Source organism: Rhea pennata, chromosome 3 (genome assembly GCF_028389875.1).
Source record: "Rhea pennata isolate bPtePen1 chromosome 3, bPtePen1.pri, whole genome shotgun sequence".
NCBI classification, from domain to species: domain Eukaryota; kingdom Metazoa; phylum Chordata; class Aves; order Rheiformes; family Rheidae; genus Rhea; species Rhea pennata.
The window spans coordinates 101,427,981-101,451,284 of record NC_084665.1 but is presented as its reverse complement, the minus strand read 5'-3'; the positions used below and the strand labels follow the sequence as shown (position 1 = coordinate 101,451,284).

The 23,304-nt window shown below is 36.2% G+C and overlaps 1 protein-coding gene across 1 annotated transcript in view; it reads right to left on the bottom strand.

Moving 5' to 3' along the window:
- Positions 1 to 23,304, bottom strand: part of KHDRBS2 (KH RNA binding domain containing, signal transduction associated 2) — a 362,692-nt gene that overhangs the window by 217,501 nt on the left and 121,887 nt on the right. Inside the window, exon 3 of the mRNA XM_062571095.1 lies at positions 11,374 to 11,490. Within this exon, the coding sequence (XP_062427079.1) occupies positions 11,374 to 11,490 (117 nt within the window). The remainder of the gene's footprint in view (positions 1 to 11,373; positions 11,491 to 23,304) is intronic.

Below are 23,304 nucleotides of genomic sequence, written 5' to 3'. Positions count from 1 at the left end.
TAGGGCTTGTACTGCTTACGCCTCTCAAGTTTGACAGTTCTGCCGTTTGTGGGAGTGGGGAGACTCCCATTTAGCTGAATGGTCTCATAACCAAATCTTTTGTGCTAGTGTACGGCACCGGGGCTCCTGCATGGATGGTGGCAACAGCTGAATTGCACCGGCTTGCACCAAATGACTCTCCAGCCCCTGCATTTGAAGTGCCCTGAAATCCCTTTACACCACTGCCACCACGATTACCGGGGAAGATCACAGCTGAGTTACTGAGCAGCTTGTCTCTAATGCATAATATATGTGTATACCCTTTTGCTTATTTTTCTCTTGTAATCAGAAAATTCCATAAACAAAAAAAAAAATGTTTTCAAGGTAAAATTTATTAAATGGTTACAAGTTGGCAAAACAGAAAATACATAATCCATCACTTCTCTGAATAATGTATTTTTTTCACTAAGGGCCATCTTGACTCTTCCTATGTTCCTCTTTTTGCCACTTATTTGCTTTGTTTTCTGTAAAGTTTCAAGGTCTATTATCACTTTAAATTTAGAACAGCGAAAATATACCTGAATCGCTATCTGTACTTTCTGCCTCTTGAAATTAGTTTAATGTAGCAGAAAGAGAAGAATGTGTCCTACCTTTCAAAAACAGCAATATAAGTCTCCCAAATATCCTAGAACAGCTAAGAAATATGCAAGTCTGTTATAACATCAGATGTGAAGGAGGAGATGAAGATTTTTAATATCACCACTGTGATGCATCAGTAATAAAACAGGGATTTTTCAGCATCTGTTCGAAGTCTGATGTAATTCTTGTGTGAGAACAATGTAATTTTCTTAAGTATCAACTCTAGCTTATGTAATTTTTAACACAAGGTTAAACTGCCCCCTGGGTTACTCAGTTTTGAAAATGTCATTACATGGAAATATCACACCACTTCATGAATCATTTTAGCAAGAAATATTTAAAGTAATGCAGTGATTTGAATCTCTGCAACAGTTCTAACATCTCATCCTTTAGACTAGGACTACGGGCTCTGAAATAACGGAGGAATATTTTGAGTTTGCATTTGAATTTCATTCTCTCACTCATTAAAAAAAAACTAAGGGTGATTTTTTTCCTCTCTCTAGCCATTGGCAAAACTGCCCCTGGCTTCAGCAGTGCAAAAACCATGCTTGTGGGACACTGAGAGTATGAGAGGGAATGAGGAAATCTTACAGATTCCAATATAAGTTAAAGGAGGTAATTGGAAAAAATCACAAATTGTATTTAAATTCCAAACATTCTATGTTGATGTTTAAATGAGTATTGCACTTTTCTGAAAATTTTTGCATGTAACTAACCTATGAACTTTATTTTTTCTTCAACATTTAATATAGATCAAGGCTAAGAAAAAATGGTAATCCTTATTTTTCTGCAGTCTTTCCAATTTAAAATAAACTAATTGACTTGCATTCCAATTTTCTATGTGTACACAGAAATAAAACCATTTGTTATATAATACCAGATCACGTCATAAAACGCTAAGTATGCCAACAATTTCAGAGGCTTCAGTTCCCTTTCCCCCAATAGGTGCAAGGTCATGCAAATCATTTGGCATTTATAGTTATTTCCAAAAAATCATGGACAAATAAATTACAGAATAAATGAGAAAGACTGTTTCCAAAGTGGGAACATCAGGTTTGTGAAATTGATTAATTTAGGATTTTTCTATCATGAGGAGAATTCACTGAGTATAAAGCCAGCTTCTTCGCTGATAACCTTCTGTTACTGATGACTAAGAGAGGGACTGGCTAAGAGATGGTGAAGAAATAAATCTGGTACTTCTGTGACCCAGTAATTCCTGATTGCTGTATTCTGATAGCAGGCCAGATCTTGCACCTATGAAGACAAAGTCCAATACTAGGGAAAAACAGCTACCTTGTTATCTGTGCCTCTTCCTCAAGGAGAGGCGACTCGGTACAGGTGAGTATCTTAACCTAGAGAATCAGAGAAATGGGGTGTTTTCTCTGTAGCAAGACAGACTATGTAGTAAAATGGGTCCTAACACTCAGAGGGAGATGACAGAGAAAACATCCTAAATCTTCTACAGAAATATAGCCCCCACCTTCAGAAGGAAGAATATATACAGTAAGAAAACAAATAAACTTGGCAAAAAGGGAAACAAATGGACATCACCAAAATTTTATGGCACAAACTGAAATAGCCAGGGGTTACTGTGCTGCGGTTCTTTGCATAAATTGAGGGATAACAAGCAGTTGATCTTTCTGTTCAGGTTCCAAAATGCAAAGTTATTGGTCAATGATATTCAGGATTTATGCCTTTTAACATAGATGGCCTTTCTGATAGATATGCAACTAAGAAGGCAAAGTATCTCATTGATTACGCACGCAAAAAGGACGATTTGAATACCTAGAAGAATTTACCCCCATAGGGCCAATTAACCATGCCTTGGCCTCAATGGCATCACATTTTTGAAGAAAGAAGTTGGAGCATGTTCCCACCTCAGCCAGAGAGTCAGAGAGGGCACCAATGGATGCTGCAATGCATCTACAAACAAGAGATGCTCCTATCAGCCAGGACTGAGACACAAAGAGATGATCTGAGGAAAGACAGTATTCTGACAGACTGACCGAGAGGGAGGAAGAAAATAACATTCTCTTTAGAGAAAAGGTTCTCTTTTCTTCATTGCTGCACTCTGGGTAAAGTGGAGTCTTCTGGAAGGAAGGAGAAGGAGCTGTCCTCTGAGAGTGACCTGGTTCGCACAGCTCTGAGGAGCCAGTGGAGCGTGAGAGGGGACAAACAGTATGTGTGGAAATGATCAAAAACCTAAGAGGAGCAATGAAAAAATGAACATCCAAGTATTTGTCATACAAGCCCCCTCTGTGTGAATTTGTGTGAACAAGTTCTGTAGGTATCAGTAAGTTTTGACAGAGAAATAGTTACCACAAAACATCAGGACAAAGAAAGGAAAAATACATGCTGAGAAGGTGGCATGTGAAAACTGGTGAGCTCTGAAAACTACTGGTCCTGTTGAACCTGCAAGAACTGACAGAATCTGTGAAAACAAAAAGGCTGCTGAGCAGCAGCACATGCCAGCAACACCAGGTTGTTTAACTAGCTGCATCCAGGATGGTGGTGGCTGCTACATGCAGATGAAGGCTACGGGATTAAAAATACATCTGATTAAAGATAGTACCTCTGGAGGATTTTCTGCACACCTACCTAGAAGCCATCAAGCTATCATCATGCCATCCACTCCTGAGTATTCATTTGGTCTTCCACCGCTTGCTCTGAGTAACTACCGGTGAGTGTGAGAGTGAATTGTGTGACTGAATACATCAACGTTCTGTGAAAACAGTTATCTGCTATTAGCAATAACCTCTTAAAGAACAAAAGATGTTCTAATAAGCACTGACTGTCATCTGTGTCTCCCTAGAGCACCATCCTCTATCAGGGAAAGGGAGATTACAACACATTGGAGGTGACAGAAAGAGAGATATTTCCCTAAGAAACTACATTAGTTGGGCAATTGAAAGTTGCTACCATATGAGTAACACTGGAAGAAACAGTGATATTTATCTGCAGTCCTTTATTTTAATCTGTACCGGCCACAAGATTTACGTTTTCTCTGGGAGTTACTATGTTCTTTAGAATTTTTGTTCAGTCTGTCCAGCTTTAGAGTTTGGAAGCCCCTGGTACCTTCTGACATGTTCAACTGAAGGAAAAGCCGAGTGAACACAGATTAAGGTAGACTTCAAAGAGTTAACATTCTTTTGCAAATGGTCTTCATTTGAAAGATTTCAGTTTCAAAACATGGGGGGGAGGTGTCTGTTTTTTGATTTTGCTTGCATTTCTCTCTGTTGCTGTTTGTTTGCTGTGGTTCTTGTGGCCTCATAACAGCCAGTATCTGGGAGGTGGTAGGATTTAGGAAGGAAAAAAATGAGTTGCAGTAGAATAGTGAGTTGCTGTTGCTTCTGCTCATATCTTGAAGGCATGCTGAAGGTCTACTGTTGGTCCTAAACTGGCTATTGGGATACAGTGCCTATAAGCTCTAAAGTATCATGCAGATTGTAGAGACTGTAATATAAAGTCAATGATGCTTTTATATTCAGCAAAGGAAAACTCACTAGAAAAACATTAATTGGGTAAGCACCAAGTTCGTGCTTTAAAACTACCTATTGATGCTTCTGGATGTGAGCCAGTTTTCTAAACCCAGTACCACATATTATTCTATCTTTCCCTTAAAGATTTTGTAACTAAAGATGACAGAAGTACTTCAGTGAAGTAGACATTTCTTATGTAAGAAACAAACACTTAATGGATTTTACACAAAATCCAGATCAAAACCCCCAGCAAGCTGAAATTAAACAAAGAGGTTTTAAGAACAAACCTAGATTAAAAAAAAAAAAATCTGAAATTTGTATCTTCCGCTGTAAGAGCTGAAATCTCATGATGCCACATTGGGCTTGACTAGGATAGCCATAAATTAGAGTGAGCAACTAAACTGGTGTAAGTGGAATGACACCAATGCAGCATCTGGTGTGAGAGACCACTAAATGACTATTCTACTTCCTAGCGTTTTCTGTAATTTCTTATAGTTGTTCAGAATGCTGCCACTGATATGAAATATTATATATGTAATCATACTGTTTAAATGTTTATAAAAGGTGCCCAGCAGTGACACTCAAAGGTTCTTGCAACTCAGGACAGAAAAGACACTTTTGTTTTAATGTTTTATTAAAGCAAGGGGATTGGAAAAGGATAAAATGTAATATTCAGATCATTCCTCCAATGGACTGAACTTGCAATTTTTTCTTATCTTTTCAGACAACTGAGCGTTATTTATATAGTCTTCTTGGAAAATCAATCGGGTCAAGAGAATAAAAAAAAATCGAAGAATTAATTCTCGAACATTAGAACACTATACTTTTGGTAAACACTATCTAATGAAAAAACATATTGCATTTCAAACCACAGAGTTACTGGTACTAAGTTGCTTTTCATATGTGGACTCAATGCTGTAAGATATTTAAACATACACCTAAAGTGTGTGGGATTGCATTTAAGACTCTTAGCATTTGTAGGGAACAGACCAGTGTGCATTGTAATTCCCCTATATTTTCAAATGTTTTATGAAGTACTCAAATAACATGGCTATTCAAAACCATACTACAGACAACATTTTAACTGCTAAATCTAGATAGGTCCTCTCTGTGCTGACTTCAGTTCTTTCAAATCATTAGTATATAAGATACATATAAGATCTGCAAGAGACATCAGAAAGAAAAAGACTAAATCATCAATTGTCAAAAAATTCTTAACGTTTATATTTTTCAAAAGGAAAAAATAATGCAAGAAAACCTTTTAAACATGGCAGGCTGGTGTCCAGTGACAGTGGAGCTTCTCCAGTGAAAAGAAAGTATTTAATCCATAGATAAATGAAAGACAGATAGTTCTACTACACTTAAGTTTTCTTTGATGAAATCTTCTTCCTTTAATAACTATTTTAAATAACAGCTAAAATATGAAGAGGAAAGCAGTTAAATGCTCGTTCTGTAGCTGACAAAGATTGAATCACGGACAAGTAGTTTCTTACACGATGTTTTCAAAGCTGCAGTGCAAGTTTGCTCTCTATTTTCCCATGTTTTATAAGAAAGAAACAGGGCTTTAATAACAAGGACCGCAGTTATACCAATGAATTCTCAGCCATGCAGGGCAGTTCTGCTGAGTGATCAAGAACTAAACAGACACAAATGGAAACTCTGGAACATCTTCCAAACAACTAGGACAATAGACATAAATGAGCAGAAATTTAAACAATCAGAGAAATGGGTAATAAACAGAAAATATGCATAACACGATGTGATGTTGACAGGGTTTCTCTCAATAAAAGTGAGCCTTTTTTAAACTGGCAGTTTTCTATCCGTATTCAGGGGATTTAGGGATTTAACCAAGCGCTTATTTTGGCCTCCATGTGAGGATGGCAGCCTGTGCACCACATAGCAATTTACACTTTATCTTTCATGCTATACGCTTATTTCCAAATCTTTTTTTTTTTTTTTTTTTTTTTTGGTAAGTTCAAAGATGTTTGGATTATCTGTGCAAAGACAGTGTGAGTCTTTTCAGTGTAAACAGTCAACTTGCCTTGCAAGAAATGCCTCACAGATGATGAATAATGAGTTTTCAGGGGGGAAAAAACAGTTTAAATATTTGAAATATTTGATAGCTATTAACTCCAGCTATTTTTAAGTTATAGAAAAGATATTTATTGTTCAACATGATGAACTTAATTGTGATCACTGTGAATTGTGCCCACTGTAAGAGTACAGCCAGTTTCCACTGGGTTTTTTCGGACAGGTGGAAATAAAAAAAACAGTTTAAAATCCATTTTCCATTATTTTTACCAAGTAGAAAAGCAATCAAAATTTGCTCCTATAGTAAAACTGAAAATGTCTTTTCAGAAAAATAATAACATTTTATTGTTATTAGGTTATTCAACTCATTCAAAAACCTTCACTTAGGTTTATTTTTGAAATAAAAAAGTCATTTTGAAACAAAAACCACAGGCATTTTATTCTGAAAAATTTTAAATCAAAATACTTGCATATTTATAAGAATTCTTTCACAACCCTGCTTTTTCCTAGCTATAACAAGTAACTAAATTCAATCTAATTTCAGCATTTTTAGAGACTTCACGTCTGTTTTCTAGATTATGTTATGTTCATTCAATACTTTTTATCACCTCTTTCTGAATATTCCCAGCATAAAGTTAAATACGCAGTAGGAAAGATAAAAGATACAGCGTACAAGATACAGTTTTTCTTTTGCAAAGGGCTTAAATCGGCCATACTCTTTCAGATCAGTCTTCCTCCTTCTCACTATATGGTTTCATTTTTTCTATGCCTGCTTCACTGTTTCAGTTATTAATATGGGATCATGACCTTTATTTGCTCTCTTTTGCTAACATTATCCATACCAATTAATTTAAATGGTATTAGTTATTCTACTTAAAGCTCCCCATACATGATCTTACCTACTCCAATATAGTCCTCCTCTGAAAAAACATAATAAAAATATGTGAGGTCACAACACAGACAAGCCCCTTGTGCCTGGACTATAATTAAGACTTTTGACTAATTCTCACTGTTGTTGTTGCCACTGTTGCTAGTGTTTCTTAAGCACCAGTAACGTGCTAAAAACTTTAAAAAACAAAACCAGCTCCAAGTCTAATCCACTAAATTGTAAATGAAAGTCTCTATCACACATGAAATTGGGGGTGTAGACTCATCCCAGATTAGTGCACCCTTAGACCAGTATTTTATCTCTAGTCAATAGTAGATCCTTAAGGAAAAATAGAAGTGGAGGAGTATGCTGTTGATTCTTCCCTTGAACACTCTCCATCCCAAACTACAGCAATCTGCAGTTACGTAATGCAGCCCTTAATGAAAGTCCGAATAAGAACAGCATTTTTATTTTATCTCTATCCTTAAATGATCCTCATTTTCCTATGAAAATACTCTTCCACTCCCATCTGCATTAAAGTATTGCCATTCTGTTTTTTCATATACAATGTTCTGAAGTTGTGCCACTAAGTAAAAGACTAAGTTGTGGAAAATATTATTATTTAATGTTTATGCTTATTGCATGTTGGTATGTGATTAATCTGAACCAAAATTAAGAACACTGCTTATACAGAAACCAGGGAGTACGGAGAAAGTGCAAGCTTCAAGATTACCTTCTCTCCTGCAAAAATCTGACAGAGAAAGGAGTCTTTCTAGTACTTATTTTCGAGTAACTAACTCAAAAAATTAAGTGCCTAAGGAACAGCTCTACATATTTTCCCACTTTTCCTGAAGAGGATTCACGCTTTTTCTGCTATATTTTATGCAAAAGAGCTAACCGCTTAGATTTTTTAAAAAATAGTGCAGTGAAGAACATTCATTGCATAGTTGAACAGGAGTAAATCTACATCTATGCATAAAGGCAATCAATTCATTCCACTTGCAATGAGATTTCTTGTGTCAGCTCGGTTTGATTATTTACTTTTATAACTACCTTCCATGCTGTTTGGAAAAGAAGAAAAAGAAATGGAAAATGATCAAAAGCCAAGAAACTTAACATCACTGTGTTTAACCTCGTCACTACCTGTTCAGAAGAATGCACATTTATAGCACTATACTACTACAGGAATGGCCCCATGAGACAGCAAGATAATGAGAGTTTCAAGTTTGGAAGCTCTGCTATTTCTAACTAAAAACCTAGTGGAAACAGGCTATACTCTTACAACAGGCAAATTCACAGTGATCACAACTATGTTCATCATGTCGAACAATAAATACCTTTTCTATAACTTAAAAATAACTGGAGTTATTAGCTATCAAGTATTTCAAAGTTTAGCTAGAGCCAACATTTAAACTACAGCTTTCAGTGTCAAATCAAAAGGAGTAAGTATCTACAAGTCAGCATCAATCTTTTGTTACGTCTAGTGGTAATGTAACTTCCCATGATAGAGCTCGCTCTTCCTGCCAGAATTCTGTAGATGTTTCCCCTTAAGCTGTGTTGCAGAAAACTGAACTTCTACTAACTGACCCAACAGCAAAAGCTTAAGCCAAAAGATTTAAGTGCTCATATTAACTATGTTGATCTAGAAGAATCATTGCAATTTTCCTTGTATCTGCAATAACATTCTGCAAAACTGTTGCAGTAACATCTGAGCATCTATTCACAACTTCCTGTGACAAGTATATAATCTCAGTAGTATCTAGTGCACAACTAGAATTGTTCATAACATTCCTTTTAAGAAGTTGGTTGCATTGCCTCCTCAAATTAATCTATCTTGTTCACACACTGTTGGCATAGCTCATATTGAGAAAACTCTTAACAAGTATCTCCTGAGGCTGTGGAAAGGAACAGCCCAAATTCTTCAGCCTGTGGAATTTACTCACTGATTTCTTTTTCAAGGGCAAGAAAAGTCTGAAAAGCAGATAAACCTCCTTTAACAGATTCTGCTTTCCAAACTGGAAACTGCCCCTCTGCATGCCCCAAATCACAAAGTATGTCCAGAGTGGCTTACTGCAGAGCCAAACATTTGCCTACTATCATCTGGCACCAAAAAGACTAAAATCAGTGGTTCAATTGTTTTTGAACACTAAGAATCAAAGGATTTCAGGCATAAATGTGTTTAATCTTTTCTAGCAGGTCTGTCACTGAAATTGTGTCTCTGTTGCTCTGATCCAGCAGTCTGCATGGGAAGGGTTATGGCCTGTGGTGTAATACAGACAGTTTCAAGGATATTCCACTTTACAGAGAGAAATTATGCAAGAATTTTCTTGAAAATTCCTCCAGAAGAGAGACTTGTCAGGTAACGGACCCAAGCTTGTTTCTAGTACAGTACAAAAGAACGGGAACAAGCCTCCAGGCTCTGGGAACTTGTATTTAAATTGATAAAATAAAATACTGCGTAAGTGAGACTAGTGGGCTTGTTTTACGGTAAGAAAACTCTTTTAACAAAAGCAACTTGTATTTTGCTTTGCCAGGTAGCAATTTTAGGCCATTATTTACATTTACAGTCAAATTTATTTTCTTTAACTTTTACTAGGATCTCTTTGAAATACTAATCGTAACTATTTATCCATCACAGGATCATCCCCAGTCTCTTTCGCTTGGATCTATTAAGAGTGATGTATACAGATCAGCTGATTCTCACCTCTCACTCTAACTGCATAGGGATTTTGGTTTTGTTTCAGTCAGTAGAGTCTAAACTGGATTAAGATAACAGTCACTTAGGAGACTCTTCTACAACATTCACTTTAATCAGTGCCATATTTAACTCTATTTCACATTGCAACTTCATTTTTACACCATTCTCTTATGAATGAGTTTCCACAAAATTCATACTGAACTTCTGACTGTTCTTAAGGCCTAAATATTCTGTGAAGAGGAAACAGAGCCCCTTAATTCTGCTGACATATTCATGACTGACTGTAATAACTGGCACGTTGGCACTATTCTTAAAATCAGATGAAATTCAATTGATGAGTGACCAACCTGAAAATCAGAGGACTGAGTCTATCTATTTATGTGCTTAAACATCTTTATCCAGTAACAAACTCTTCACACTTCCCTGTCTGGGCAATTGCTGCTCTTGGCAATAATAATCTGAGTAGGAGGCTGAGAATGGAGCTGGCAGACGTAATACAGATGCAACGTACTGCTACTTAGCAGCGTACACATTCATTTATCCAGAGAGTCATCTTTTATCCTTCCAGAAGTAAGCCAAAAGTCATACAATATTTCTTTTGTCAATAACTAAGCATAAAACCTGTAGTGTAATCAACATTATCTTAAAATATAATGTTAAATACATAATTGAAGTGCCTGTACATTCAATGTCATAAACAAATCTCTGCAAAAGTGAAATACACTCTGTATGCCTAATTTGCCTGCTTTTCTGAATACTGCAAATGGAGATCTCAAAATGCAAATGTGACTGGTGATATGCATTACCAAGACCAAATAATGCCAATCATAAAAATCCTGCTTAGTTTTTCCTTTATTCTGGTACTAATCTATATTTCCTCCACTATTTTAGCTACTAAGATGAATGACAGAACTGGCAGAAGGGAAAACTGAGTAATGCACAACATTACTAAGTGCAATATAAACTACATTTCGGTGAAATTAGTAGTCATTATTTCTATGCTGACCGTAATACCGCTGCTCTACAGACTGTAAAGAAAGATGCCACAATACAATCAATACTTGTTTTTTGGGGTCTGATTTATATGAAGCTGCTTTGCTTTATAAATAATTACTTCAGGTGCAACAATCAGGTGGTGATTTTTTTTTTATCTGTAGTGCATTTGTAACTACTATTTAAATGAAATTTCCATTTCATTGTCTGTTATAAAACTCTTCTCGCAATAAATACTAAATTCTTTAAAAAATTTCACATCTTTAAAGAAACAATAAATAGAAGAAAAAATCTATTTATGTACCTTAATATTACAACAGCAATCTACATGTAAGTAAAACTTCCTTAGGCTAAACGAAGTTTTCTCAGAACAGATAAACTTTAAGTTAGCTTCTCTTTAACGTGAATTATTTAAATAATTGTAGCAACTTTGACAGCATTGTATTGTGGTATTTGGTGGTATTGTAGTAACTGTGGTGGTCTAAGATTATATGGGAAGCAAGGTTTGTGTAGTGTAGAGAAAAAATCTATTCAAGCAATTCATATACTACAAACCGAAAAAATCAAAAAAGCCTTTCGAGTTAGTCTATTCATTGAGTTATTAATAAGTACACATGTAATCTAAATAGAGCAGTTAAAGAAAAAGTGTATCAGCATTAACTGCAATCAGAATTCAGACACGATACCTTCGCTTTATCCCTCATGGAGCCTTTCCCCAGGATAGACATTTTTGCACCTGTCTCTTCTTGTAACCTTTTCAAGGAGTTTCCTCTTGGTCCAAGCAATTTCCCAACAAAATTGAACTAGAAAGCAAATAAGAGAACTATTTTAGATGAAGAGGCATTTTTTTCCAAAACATAATAAATCTTTATAAAATCTACTTGAAAGAAAAAAAAAATTCCTTTCCCTTAAAAGAAATACTACTACTGAGTTCTGGGCCTCAGTCATGGGGATACAAGTTTGGAGAACTGAAGTATCCTCTCCCCCAGAGCTACAGGTAGTGAAAGTATTCATGGTTCATATGGAAGAATCCCAGAAAATTCATCTGTAGGACAAAACCATGCAGGGGCTCTGTAGGTGTATATTCAATTACTTCTGTTCCTCCATGGCTTTATTCCTCTAAGTCCCCTGTCTGCTTGTATCCTAGTCCTTTTTTGTTGTTTTTTGCTGCTGAAGATCCTTTTATCTGAATAGTGAGGCCACAGAGCTGCTGAATGTGGGATGAGGCAGGAGAAGGTAGGGAAAAGCAGGGTTCATGGCCACCAGGATTAAGACTAGTTGTTGCTGCCCCACGGAAGGGGGAACGATTGCATTTCCTCTTGAGTTTCAACCCAGCCTCTGTATGATTCTGTGACTATATAGATTACTAAATAATATGACAACATTTACCCCACAATCACTGCAGTATAGATGTGTACAACCTTTGAAATTAACACAGTGAACATTAGGCCATCATGTTACAGGCATTTTATGTTCAACACAGTGGACAGTGCCTTGCCAAACAGAACATTAACAGCCATGAAGTTAGTTAAACATAAAGCACTAAGTGAAAAAGTGGTACAAATTGCATTCTAGAGCACTCTTTAGTTAAGCAAGGGAAGTTCTGCTATATTACTCAAACATTGCAGCAGAGAAGCCATGGGAAGAAACCAGTATGTTCAGTTATTTCCACATATGCACATGGTTCAGGACAGGATCATTTAGACAGAACAGCCCAGAAAACTCCAGACAGAAAAGGTAGCAGGTCCTAAATGTTCCCAGTAGTTGTTTGAAAACTATTTAGAAAGTTTTCAGTAAAGGTGTTCAACATGGGACACTTAGTCAAACCAAGCCTTCTTATTCCAGAGCTGACTCACAAAATAACAAAGATGCTATATACTGTATTAGCATGTATACATACATATATGTATATAATTAAGCTATTAACTAACTGCTAAACAAGCACTTTGTGCATTATAAGGTATAGGCAAAAATGAGAGAATGAATGCATTATTTTCCTGAGTTGGCTAGGTTTATTGGCAAAATAATATATTCTGCAACATTAGGGCTTTAAATGGATTTTTAAGAATTGATCTTTTATATATTGATTTTAAAATATATGCTGTTTTGTGTATTGGCTTCAAATACTTGTTTTGCCAGCAAGTGAGCAAATCACATAAACAATAGATTACTATAGATACTTAAGCTGTTTTCTGAAAGGATTTTGAAGAGCACTGGATTTTGACTGTCAGGCTGCTAATATTCTTAAGCATTGTAGAGTTCATGTGACACATACTCTATATCATAGCTCTCATACAAATACGAAATATGTCCACATGAAAATAAGAGACCAGAAAATGAAATAACTTAGGTGTCAACATTATATCAACACCAAATAGCAAAAAAGTATTAAGTAACAACAATTTGTTTATTCTGTTATCAGTAGCCTCTTCACTTTATCATGTTCTATACTTTCTAAAATCTTTTAAAAACTGCATAGTGTGCTATACAGTCTGGGAACCATCAATCAGTGCTTGCTTAGTGTGTTTCTAAATTATGTTCAAGTCTGAATAGAGAGCTCAGCACTGAAAGACAGTGTCTGTCTTTCAGCAAAAAGTTAGCTTCAATGAAGAAAGTGTGTAATTATTTCAGCATTTCCTCGTTTCAGAGCAGTACTAGAAGGAAAAATGGGAAAAAAATAACATGACAAAAAGAAATACCAATCAAAGAATCAGGGATATACTGCTGTCAAAAAAGATGCCTGAAGGACTGGCAAGATCGCATAACATACTTCGTTTTGCCCTACCTCCTATTTTAAATTTAATCTTAAAAAAAAAAAAAGTGGGAAAGTATTCTTGTTTCCATTGTAGGCAAAAACAAACTAAGATACCAATGTGAGATTTGATTTATATCATAAAATAAATATTCATCAAACATATTAAAAACACATAAGCTGAGAAATGAGCCAGACAGCCTGGAACCTAGGCTGATTTTCAGTCCCGTGTCTTATTTACAATTTATTCCTAACTTCCTACAGATATTGGTTAAATCATCAAAGAAAATAAAAGAGACATAGCACTTCCAATATGCAGTCACAGGCAAAATAAAGGTGCAAGGCCAAATCTATTGCCACCTAAATTAACATAACTGATTTCAGCAAGATAAAACATCTAGGGGGAAATAATAAGTTGTAGAGCTGCAGGGAAACACAGTAAGTTTTGCAGCTCTTTCAAGCTTGAGTGATTTTAAATTTTTCTTACTTAATCTGTTGATTCAACAGACGTTATCAACCCTTCCCATAAATCCTCCCTCCTCTGAATCATCATGGCAACATCAGTAGGTCTTGGAACTCTTTCTTCCAGGTACAGCTTGGCTTGGAAGAAGTTGTCGGCTTCAGACAGATTGTTAAATTTCACATTAAAACGAACAAGATCACGAACCTAATAATGCAGAGGAGTAGTAAGGACTGAGTTTCAACTTTAGTCTAAAAACACACACTCGCCCTTGGACTTCATCACAAGACGGAAGGTGGAGCCTCAGAGAGAAGGTGGAGCTCAAGCTGCCTCAGCTCCTCATCTCTCCGGTGGGCAGACAGGCGCTGTCAGACTGTGGCTCTGCACCCTGCCCACAAGTTACAGTGGGAAAATCTTTTGTGCCACTTGTATGGCACAAGTCTCTTAGTATTAAGAAAAGCTGCCCCTGGTGAAAGAGCAGTACTCGAAGTTTGGAGGAGAATGCTACAGGAAGGCCAGCCGGAGCTGGGCCCAGTGCGTTGGCTGACTACAATAAAACTATCAAAACTATTTATGCTCAACATTTATATTTAAACGCTTCATAAACTGTCTAATAATTACCTTGAAATATTTCTGCAAGGGAGAGGTATGGCCAGTATAAACTATGTACAAAGTGGATTTAATCACTTCACAGGAAATAAGTGGCTAGGGATTTTAATTCTATTGATTAGATTGCAGACATGCATTCACACTTCATCCACCTTCTCGATACTTTCTGAAAACACACATCAGGAAGCGAGCAGTAACTTACCACTGAATAACTGAACAGCTATTAATTGGGTTTTGCTGAAAGTGCCAGAAAAGTCAGTATACTCTGTCAGAAATTCTGCCATCCCACTTGGCCTTTAAGCATCACTAAGTTACATGCTATTGGCTATCCTTAGCATCAGTCTGCTTTTACAAAACTCCCACAGGGTTGAAAATACTGGTATAGTATCTTTCAATGAATAATTCATGCATGATTAAATGCTTTATGTTTACATTTGAGTAAAAACAGCACACATGTAACAGAAAGCTTCCCTTTAGCAATAACTGTAAGAAAGGTGAAACACAACTTTATTCCTCTGCTTATTTATTTATTTGTTAAAATATATTGGGCAAGAACCTGAGTAGAAGAAATTTTAATACTAGAAATCTTCAATTCCAAACAGGTATGTCTGTTCTACACCCAAACCACATACAAACAGTGGAGAAAAATGCAGATGTTCACCCAGTTTGAATGCACATATGACTGCCCTTGCCCACAACCACGCGTTACTGGTACAGCCACTATAACTACAGATCATGTCCTGCAATCTTAGTTCAGAACCACTTCTACCGTGTGCAAAAAATTTCTCCAAATATTAGTATCTCTAAGTCTCTGGGATATTGCCAGGTCGCATCAAGAGAGGATAGTTGAAAAATGGTGATGTACAGAAGACAGAGTATGAATAGAAAGCTTTTGTTGCTGGGGACAGAACAGACAAATTTGCAAAGCGGGATACACGGTTATTGCTGTGTGGCTTACCTTTTCAATCATATTTACGAGTGCAAGCTGGGCACTCTGTGCGTTTGTAGAAACCCTTCCCTTTTTATGGCAAAGATTTTCTACACTATTTTCCTAGATTTTTTTTTATCACTTGTCTGGAGAAGACAGATGCACGACTTCAGGGGAAAATGATCAGGTGATAGCAGAGGATATTTTACTCAAAATCAAGTGCACATGATGGTTCATACGTCAACAGCTGTGCAATAAACTCTCTCTTTTGCAGAATAAAATCTGACAGAGAAGTGTATTTCAGTAGATCTTTTGAGTATGTACAATCACATTCTCCCCTACCTCTTCCTCAGTCAATATATATGCACAGTTTTTGCCAGGTTTAGCTGCATCTTGGTTCCTTTTTCACTCCACCTCTAACAGGCAATCTGGCTGTGAGGTGTCCAAAGTCAACACTCTGGCTTGTTAGGGTCTATTAAAGTTTTTCTGAAAACTTGTTTTATCTTCAAATGGAAATGACCAAAAGCAGTATCATGCTCTTAGTTACAAAGAAATGATGCTCTTCCTCTAAAATGTGCTACAGCCATCTCTCTGTAAAGCTTTATGTTTAAACATTGCATTCTGGAGAAGAAAGTGACTGTGTCAGAACTTCAGCTGGAATATATATGCCATGACTCAGTATTTAAAACTATAGAATGCTAAAGAACTACTCAGAAAATGGTGACATCGTAAGAACTATTTATATGAAATTTCTTACCAACAAATTGACTACTGAAAAGCTTAGTGTCATGCCTCACGCACAAACACATCCATAATCACATTTGCTTTTAAGATCCTTTTAAATCCCTCTGTAACAGAACATGGTAGACCTCAACACACCTCACTTGCTTCAGGTTGAGACACTGAGAAAAGAATCCTCCAAATCAACAAGTTGAGCTGGAACACAGTACAGGCAATCCACCCCCAATGCCAGCACTTATTTTGCTAATGTATCATGTATGATTTCTACAAAATGACAGAGATTAATTATAATGTGTGCTGTACAAATAAATAAATGTGTACAAATAATTAGTTCTTAGAACATACCATATATTCTAGCTAAAATGCTGTGGCAGATTTAAGCATCTACAACACCTTGAAAAGATCACCAGCACTGGCATACTTGAACTTAACTTCTTTATTTTGGACATGTCATATATTGTTTTCAAAAGTCATAATATCAGCAAAATGATCATAGAATTGCTATGAAATATACACACACATAAATAAATTGATATTTACATCATATCTGACTTGCACGTTGTTGCAAACTCAAGGAAAAGTTTCTTCAAGATAGGGCATGTTAAGGTAAATTATCTAGGACACAATCACAGTGGGAGTTTGAACTTTGAAGCCAGCATCCAAAGTAAAAAAAAACACAGCTCCTCTATTACACCTGTATTATCTAAAAGGGAGAGAGAGGGAAGATAGTGATTTGGATTGTAAAGAGTCTGTTGCTAATACTAGCATATTTATATATGCTCACTATTTTACTGATCAGTATACTAGCTATATATTAACTAGTTCAGCAAACTTTTAACAATAAGGGATAATTTCTTTATACAGCAGACTAGAAAATACAAGTTTCATTAAAATTAACCAACAAAAAGAAGAAAGGTTTGAGACCTCAGTCACACTTCAGAGATTCAATCAAACTTAGGATTTTTCTGTCTAAATAGAGAATTATGATCAAAAAATTTTGTTTTTTATCTCCAAAAGTTAGCTCGTAGACTGAAATATATCCTGAGTCGGATGTCACAAACCTGTTCTGGCAGGGGATATTTGCTCAGAGGTGGCCTCAGCTCTTGGATCCTCAACTGACAGCTGTGATTGGGGCTAGGCAATTGTCAGCGATGAGTTTCATCACTACATCATTTTTTGTAACACCCTGACTTTGTAATCAAATACTAAATCCTTGCCTTAATTGTAAACACTGGACTTAACTCTCTAATTACCTGATAATAAGCTTGCCTTGAATTACCTGCCAAACATACAACGGTCAGGTCTTCTGTGAGCCAGGTGGCTGGCATAGCTGCTCAGCATATATGTGCCACAATATATTATGAATTTCCCAAGAGCTGGGTTCCAGAATGTAAAGTTTGGTTTGGCTATGTCAGGTGTCTCTGCAAAGGGTGGTCTCCCCAAAACAAGCACCAAAAAGGAACCTCCTGACTCAGAATATTTGCAGTTTCTAGAGAAATTATCTAGCCTCTTCAGCAGTGTTGCACCAGAAGAAGCACACAGAAAGTTGCTCTGCCATCCACAAGCACCATGAATTAAAATAAGCTCCATAAAACCACACATCTGTCTTCCTCCCCTTTGCTGCATACCTGGGCAAGAATGCTGATAATGGGTTACATAAATGCCCATATCATTTGATGTCTTCTGCTGAAACATAAAAATCTAACCTGCAGTTCTTTCAAGTTAAAAACTTCCATTTAATGTTATTAAGGATTTTGACTGCCTCAGGATAGCATGCCATAGCTATAAGAAAAATAACATAGAGTTTTCAGCATTAAAATTCAAGCTTCAAACTAAATACCATGACTGACAGAAAATGAATACTCACATTTAGAAGAATACTTGTTTCTATATTTAATATAGGCCAAATACACCCCTACTAGAATCACAGAATCATACTAAAACTATATTTCATATTTTAAACAAAATTTTATTTGGGTTTTTCAAGCAGAAACAGGAAGACTATGCCTGTCATTCAGAACAGAATGTACGATTCTGTGACTATTTCTGTTTTATGTATACATCAGTGCTTGGAAAAGTAACAAAATATGATGGAGATACAAACTGAGATAAATAAGGAATGAGACAGACAAATGTTTTCAATGCTGTAAGATAAAGCAACACAATGCCCTGATCTGGGATGACAGATTCATTTCTTGTAATCCTAGAAACAGCAAAAAATAGAAATAATAATGGCTTGGACTACATACACGCAATAGGATTGTTATTCTGCAGTATGTTCTATTCAGCACTGCTATCAGCTCTATTGTGGGGGAAAGAGTCTCTCCATATTCAGAGCTACTTATCCTCACATAAACCTTTCCCTATTCATGAATTCCAAAAAATCTTACTATTTCTTCCTATCTAAATTCAGTCCTACGCTAAAGAAAAGGGGAGGAGACAGAGACATTATTCACTCCCGAGTGAAAAAAAAATGCTTACTGATTGAGATCTGCTTAAATTAGTTTTCCTCTGGCCCTATTCTAGGAGTACTGGTAGTTCAATCATTCTAGAATAGCATTTATTTTATGAATATCTCTTGTTCTGATAGGAGCAGGGGACTCTCTGGATGTAAAAGTAGTCCTGGAAGATTACGAAGTCCAATTTTATTTCCCTCACACTTTTTAAGTATTTAAAGCTGAACAGATTTTGCAGTGTACAAGTTTGTCCCTCTGTGTGTAGTCACTTTCCTCAGCACCTTTTTGGTATCAGGTATTAACTTTTCCAAAAGAAACTTAGTTTTCCAGATGAGGATGCAGTAATATTTTTTATTACAGCATTGCAATGTTTGCCGTCTCTGTAGAAGAGCTTACAAGAGATCTGGCAGGGCAGAAATTTGCAGTGCTCCTTTTTGCTCCGGCATGTTAGGAAACAGCAGGAGGAGAAAATGATGACCGTGCTCCTTTAGAGGCGCTCTGGGGACCTAATCCAGAGGAGATGTGCTAACGCTCCCGTCAGCTGCTGCACTGCTCAAACGTCACTGCCATGGCTCCACCGCCGAAGGAGAAGGCTGCCCTGTCCTGCAGAACTCGCTCTAGCTGGTCACTTCATTATGGTCCGAACAGTAATCGGACACTAGCCGATGGTGAGAAAAAAACAGACTCAAAATACTCCAAGGAAAAATAAAGCTTCTTGAAAACCAGGGCAAAATTCATTTGTGGTGTTATTCTACTCTATCAGTAGAATTATCTCAATAATAAATTAAGCCTGAGTAACAAAGTTAGAATCCTTAAAGCCACCCCGTCTCTAAAAGATTTACCTAAGACATAAACACGTTTATTAAGCATTTTATTATATTGAAAAAAGTTGGGAGTTCATATTTACAGTGTGCTTGAAGACGGTGCAATATTTATCTGGCTATTTACTAGCTCATAGCAAGCATCTAAACCTATAGTGAAAATGTATTTTTGGCATAACTCCATGAAACAGATGGTCAGTGACTCTAGACAAACATTTTCCAGAGTACAAGTCCATATGGAGACAAAAATATTCCCTCACTTTTAATTTTTAGCAATTTCTGTCAGAGTTTCGTAACAAGTTGTGGCATTTAAATAAAGGAATTTAAATGAGCCTTAGCACTAAAATAAATTTTGTGGTTAAAAAAAAATGTCTGGTGTCTGCTATATCTTTATTTAGTTAAGTGTAACAACTTTCTTAACTGAGGAAAATTCGAACTGCTATTTTTCACACACATTAGCATTCTGATTTACTATAACCTGCTAATCTGTCAGACATCCAAATATTTTATTTTGAGTGATGCTATTTTTGAGTCTGACACTAGGTAAGTGAAAAGAGACCAGGAACCCAATTAAAGTTTTGGATCTTTATTTAATCTGCAATTAACAAGTTTAAGGGGCTTATGACTAAGTGCTGAATATCTCTGTGCAGCCACTTACTATTATTTTAATTGCAAAGATATCTAGAAAGCATCATCGTACTAGGTACTGCGCGCACACATAGGAAGCCCTGTTTTCTACCCTGAAGAGTTGTCAAGTACACTAAAAAAATCAAATGGACTTTGCGGTATGTATTAGCTACAATTGCTTATTTGGATGGTTGGAGAGTGATTGTAGAAATTGCCATTAAAATCTCTGGGCTTGCTTATGAAAGCGGATATTAGTCAAGGTAAGTGCAGAAAGATCAGGTTCTATTGACAAGAGGATTATGCAGTAGCCTGCTTTTCACCTTCAAAATGGGAAACAGGATCCTAATATTACCATTTAACTCTGGCTTTAGCCCTTCTTATAATTCTTCTGTAACTTTAAATAATTACATAGTTAACCCTGTTCTGGCTGTATTTCAAGAATGGAAAAAAACCACACACATTTCTTCACGCTTCTTCTTTTTCCTTAACTTATCTCTATCTGGCCAGCAGAGCTGGGGCAGTGAGGGAGCTTGACGGTAGGTGTGAAGGGCTCGGAGGGTTTTTTTTGCCCACACTGGGATGGTTAAAGCAGCTAGCAAAATATTCATTAGTCTGGGGTTACTACTAACCCCAATTCATATCTATAAAGAATCAGCAAGTTCCTTGAGGGTTGACTGCTTTTTGAGGGAAAGCTGTTCCAGAAGAGCAGAATTTTTAAAAGCCATTGAGTGTCCTGAGCTATCAATGATTTTGCTCATCTCCTCAAAGGAAAGTCAGAATATATAATATACATATTACAGTCATATTCCATTGAATCACAGGCAAGGGGCCTGTTTAGGGCAAAACCACAACATTTGTCTTCTATCACTTATGCTGGCCAAACCTGAGGTAGCCAGTGTCTACTATTTAGAAAACAATAAAATACAGTAATGAATGAAGAATTGTAATTATGTGTATCTAAGGCTGGTTCATTTAAACTACACTTCATCTGAAAAGACATTTCTAGGAGCCCTAAAAATTCAGACTGCAGAAGAGCATCATTAAGCTTTTTAAAAGTGAACAATTAAATAAGTTTATTTTGAGCGTATGCACAGGTATGGAAAGAGGTTTGAGATTACAGCGCTTAAAAGCACAATCAACATTTGGCTAATTGGGCTTATTACACCCACAGATACACAATTTACTGGTCACAATAATAAACACCATCTGCTCTTTGCTAACTGGCAGCAACCTACTAACTTTTCTCTAACTTAGAGCTTAGAATTTAAAAAAGAAGATCTAAAGGAGTGGGACTGACAAGTGCATCATCTTCCTTTTACTAAACTGAATATAATTTCATATTAGGTGAAAGGTTTCTCTTTGCCAGATGACATACTTAAACTCAAAGCCATTAGGAAATAGGGTAAGTTAAGGTTGAATACTCAACCACAAAGCGAATGTATCTTTCACATATAGGTTAGTGACATTGGATCAGTTCAAAGGTAGCATAAAAATCAAATTTCTTTTCAAGGAAATTATGACAACAGATAATATTTGGACCCAATAAATTAATGACCTACTTTAAGATAAATGCTTATAGTATCTAATTTTGTAGAAAGCATTGCATTAAATGACAAATGGCTTGTATTAATTTAAATAAAAACTGTATTCATCAACTGGATTTTGCCTTTCATTATTAATTATACTTATAGCAGCATTTATATAACAATTTGCATATACAAAGCACTATGCAAACATTCATTTTAAGTGATGTTCATTATCAAAGCAAAGCATTACTTTGACTGACACATGCAAATTCACTTACAAGCTCTATAGAAATTATACCAGCTTTGAGAAAGTATTCAAAAATACTTTACAAAATTCTGTTTTGCTTCTTTTTCCCCTGTATTTTCTACCTTGTTTTTCCTGTTCTTTATAACTGGGGACAAATACATGAAAATACAACCTTTATTCTTCAGAGCTTATTACTTTCTTCTACTTTTTCTATGCTTAGAGAAGAAAGCTGAGTATTTTTTAAGATTCTTTCTATGAGTATTTGACTGATATGAAATGGTAATTCAGTAAAATTTGTTAATAGGAGCAAAGCATTCCAAACTAATATTGACAAAGTGAAAACACAAAAGCAATACGGTGCTGACTCAAAGACCTGAATTGGTGCTGAATTCCATTCATTTATCTGATTCAGGAACAGTACTGAAAACAGTAGGATTTCTACAATATTTGAAGTGTAAGCTGTACAAATGTAAGACCACATAAAGTTGCCCTCTAGCTGCCCATTAGATCACATGTGGTAGAACAGAACAAAAATCGAGACAACACAGAATAAATACTGTTGAATATACTGTTACTTTTTTGAGCTAAATTGCCGTAAGTCAGATACGTACCACATCAGTTTGTTCAAAGTGTAAACTGCATACTAACTGTGCCCAGCCTCTTTTTCTTAGTTTCTTTAACTGTAATCAGCTTACAGAAGGAAAATAATCAGCATTAACTCAGTACCTTGCACAGAGAGTTCTACATTGGCTTACATAGCAAACACACTGGGCAAGGAAAGATCCACTCCATTCTCCACACCGAAACTGCCTTGATTTCCTCTATAGCCTGAGGACTTGCAGAACCTTCTATGCACCATACATGGCTACTTGCAATGGTAATAACCAATGCAACTGAGGCTCGAATTTGCATTGTGTTCAACATTCGCACTGCTGAATGTAAAAATAGAAAGCTTACCATATAAATATACCTGATTTGCTAAATGTGAAGAATCAATCATTGTGTTAAATAGGCACACAAGGAATATGACTTTTCATTGTCAACAGTTGTCAATGTTCTTAAGTTGCCAAGTTGATTGCTCGTATTATTCACTGATTGCTATTTGGAATAACTGTCCAGTCTGACCACAAAATTAGAAATTATTAGGTCTTATAATATTTAAATGCTAAAATTAAAAAAAAAAAAAGAATGATTTGCAATATTTTGCTGATGGCATGCCTTTAGAAGTAACATAATCGTGCTTCAGACATTGTTAAGATAATACAGAGAAAATAGTACTTTCAGGCCAAAACTTTGAAAAAAAAGAAGAGCTACTGCACGTGACAAATGAGTTGCCCAGCATGAGATGGAGGGCCAGAGCGGCTTTGAACAATGTAGGGTGTAACAACCAAGAATATACAGGAAGGAAGTCTTGCCATTGCAATACAGAAACTCCAGAGCAAATACGACC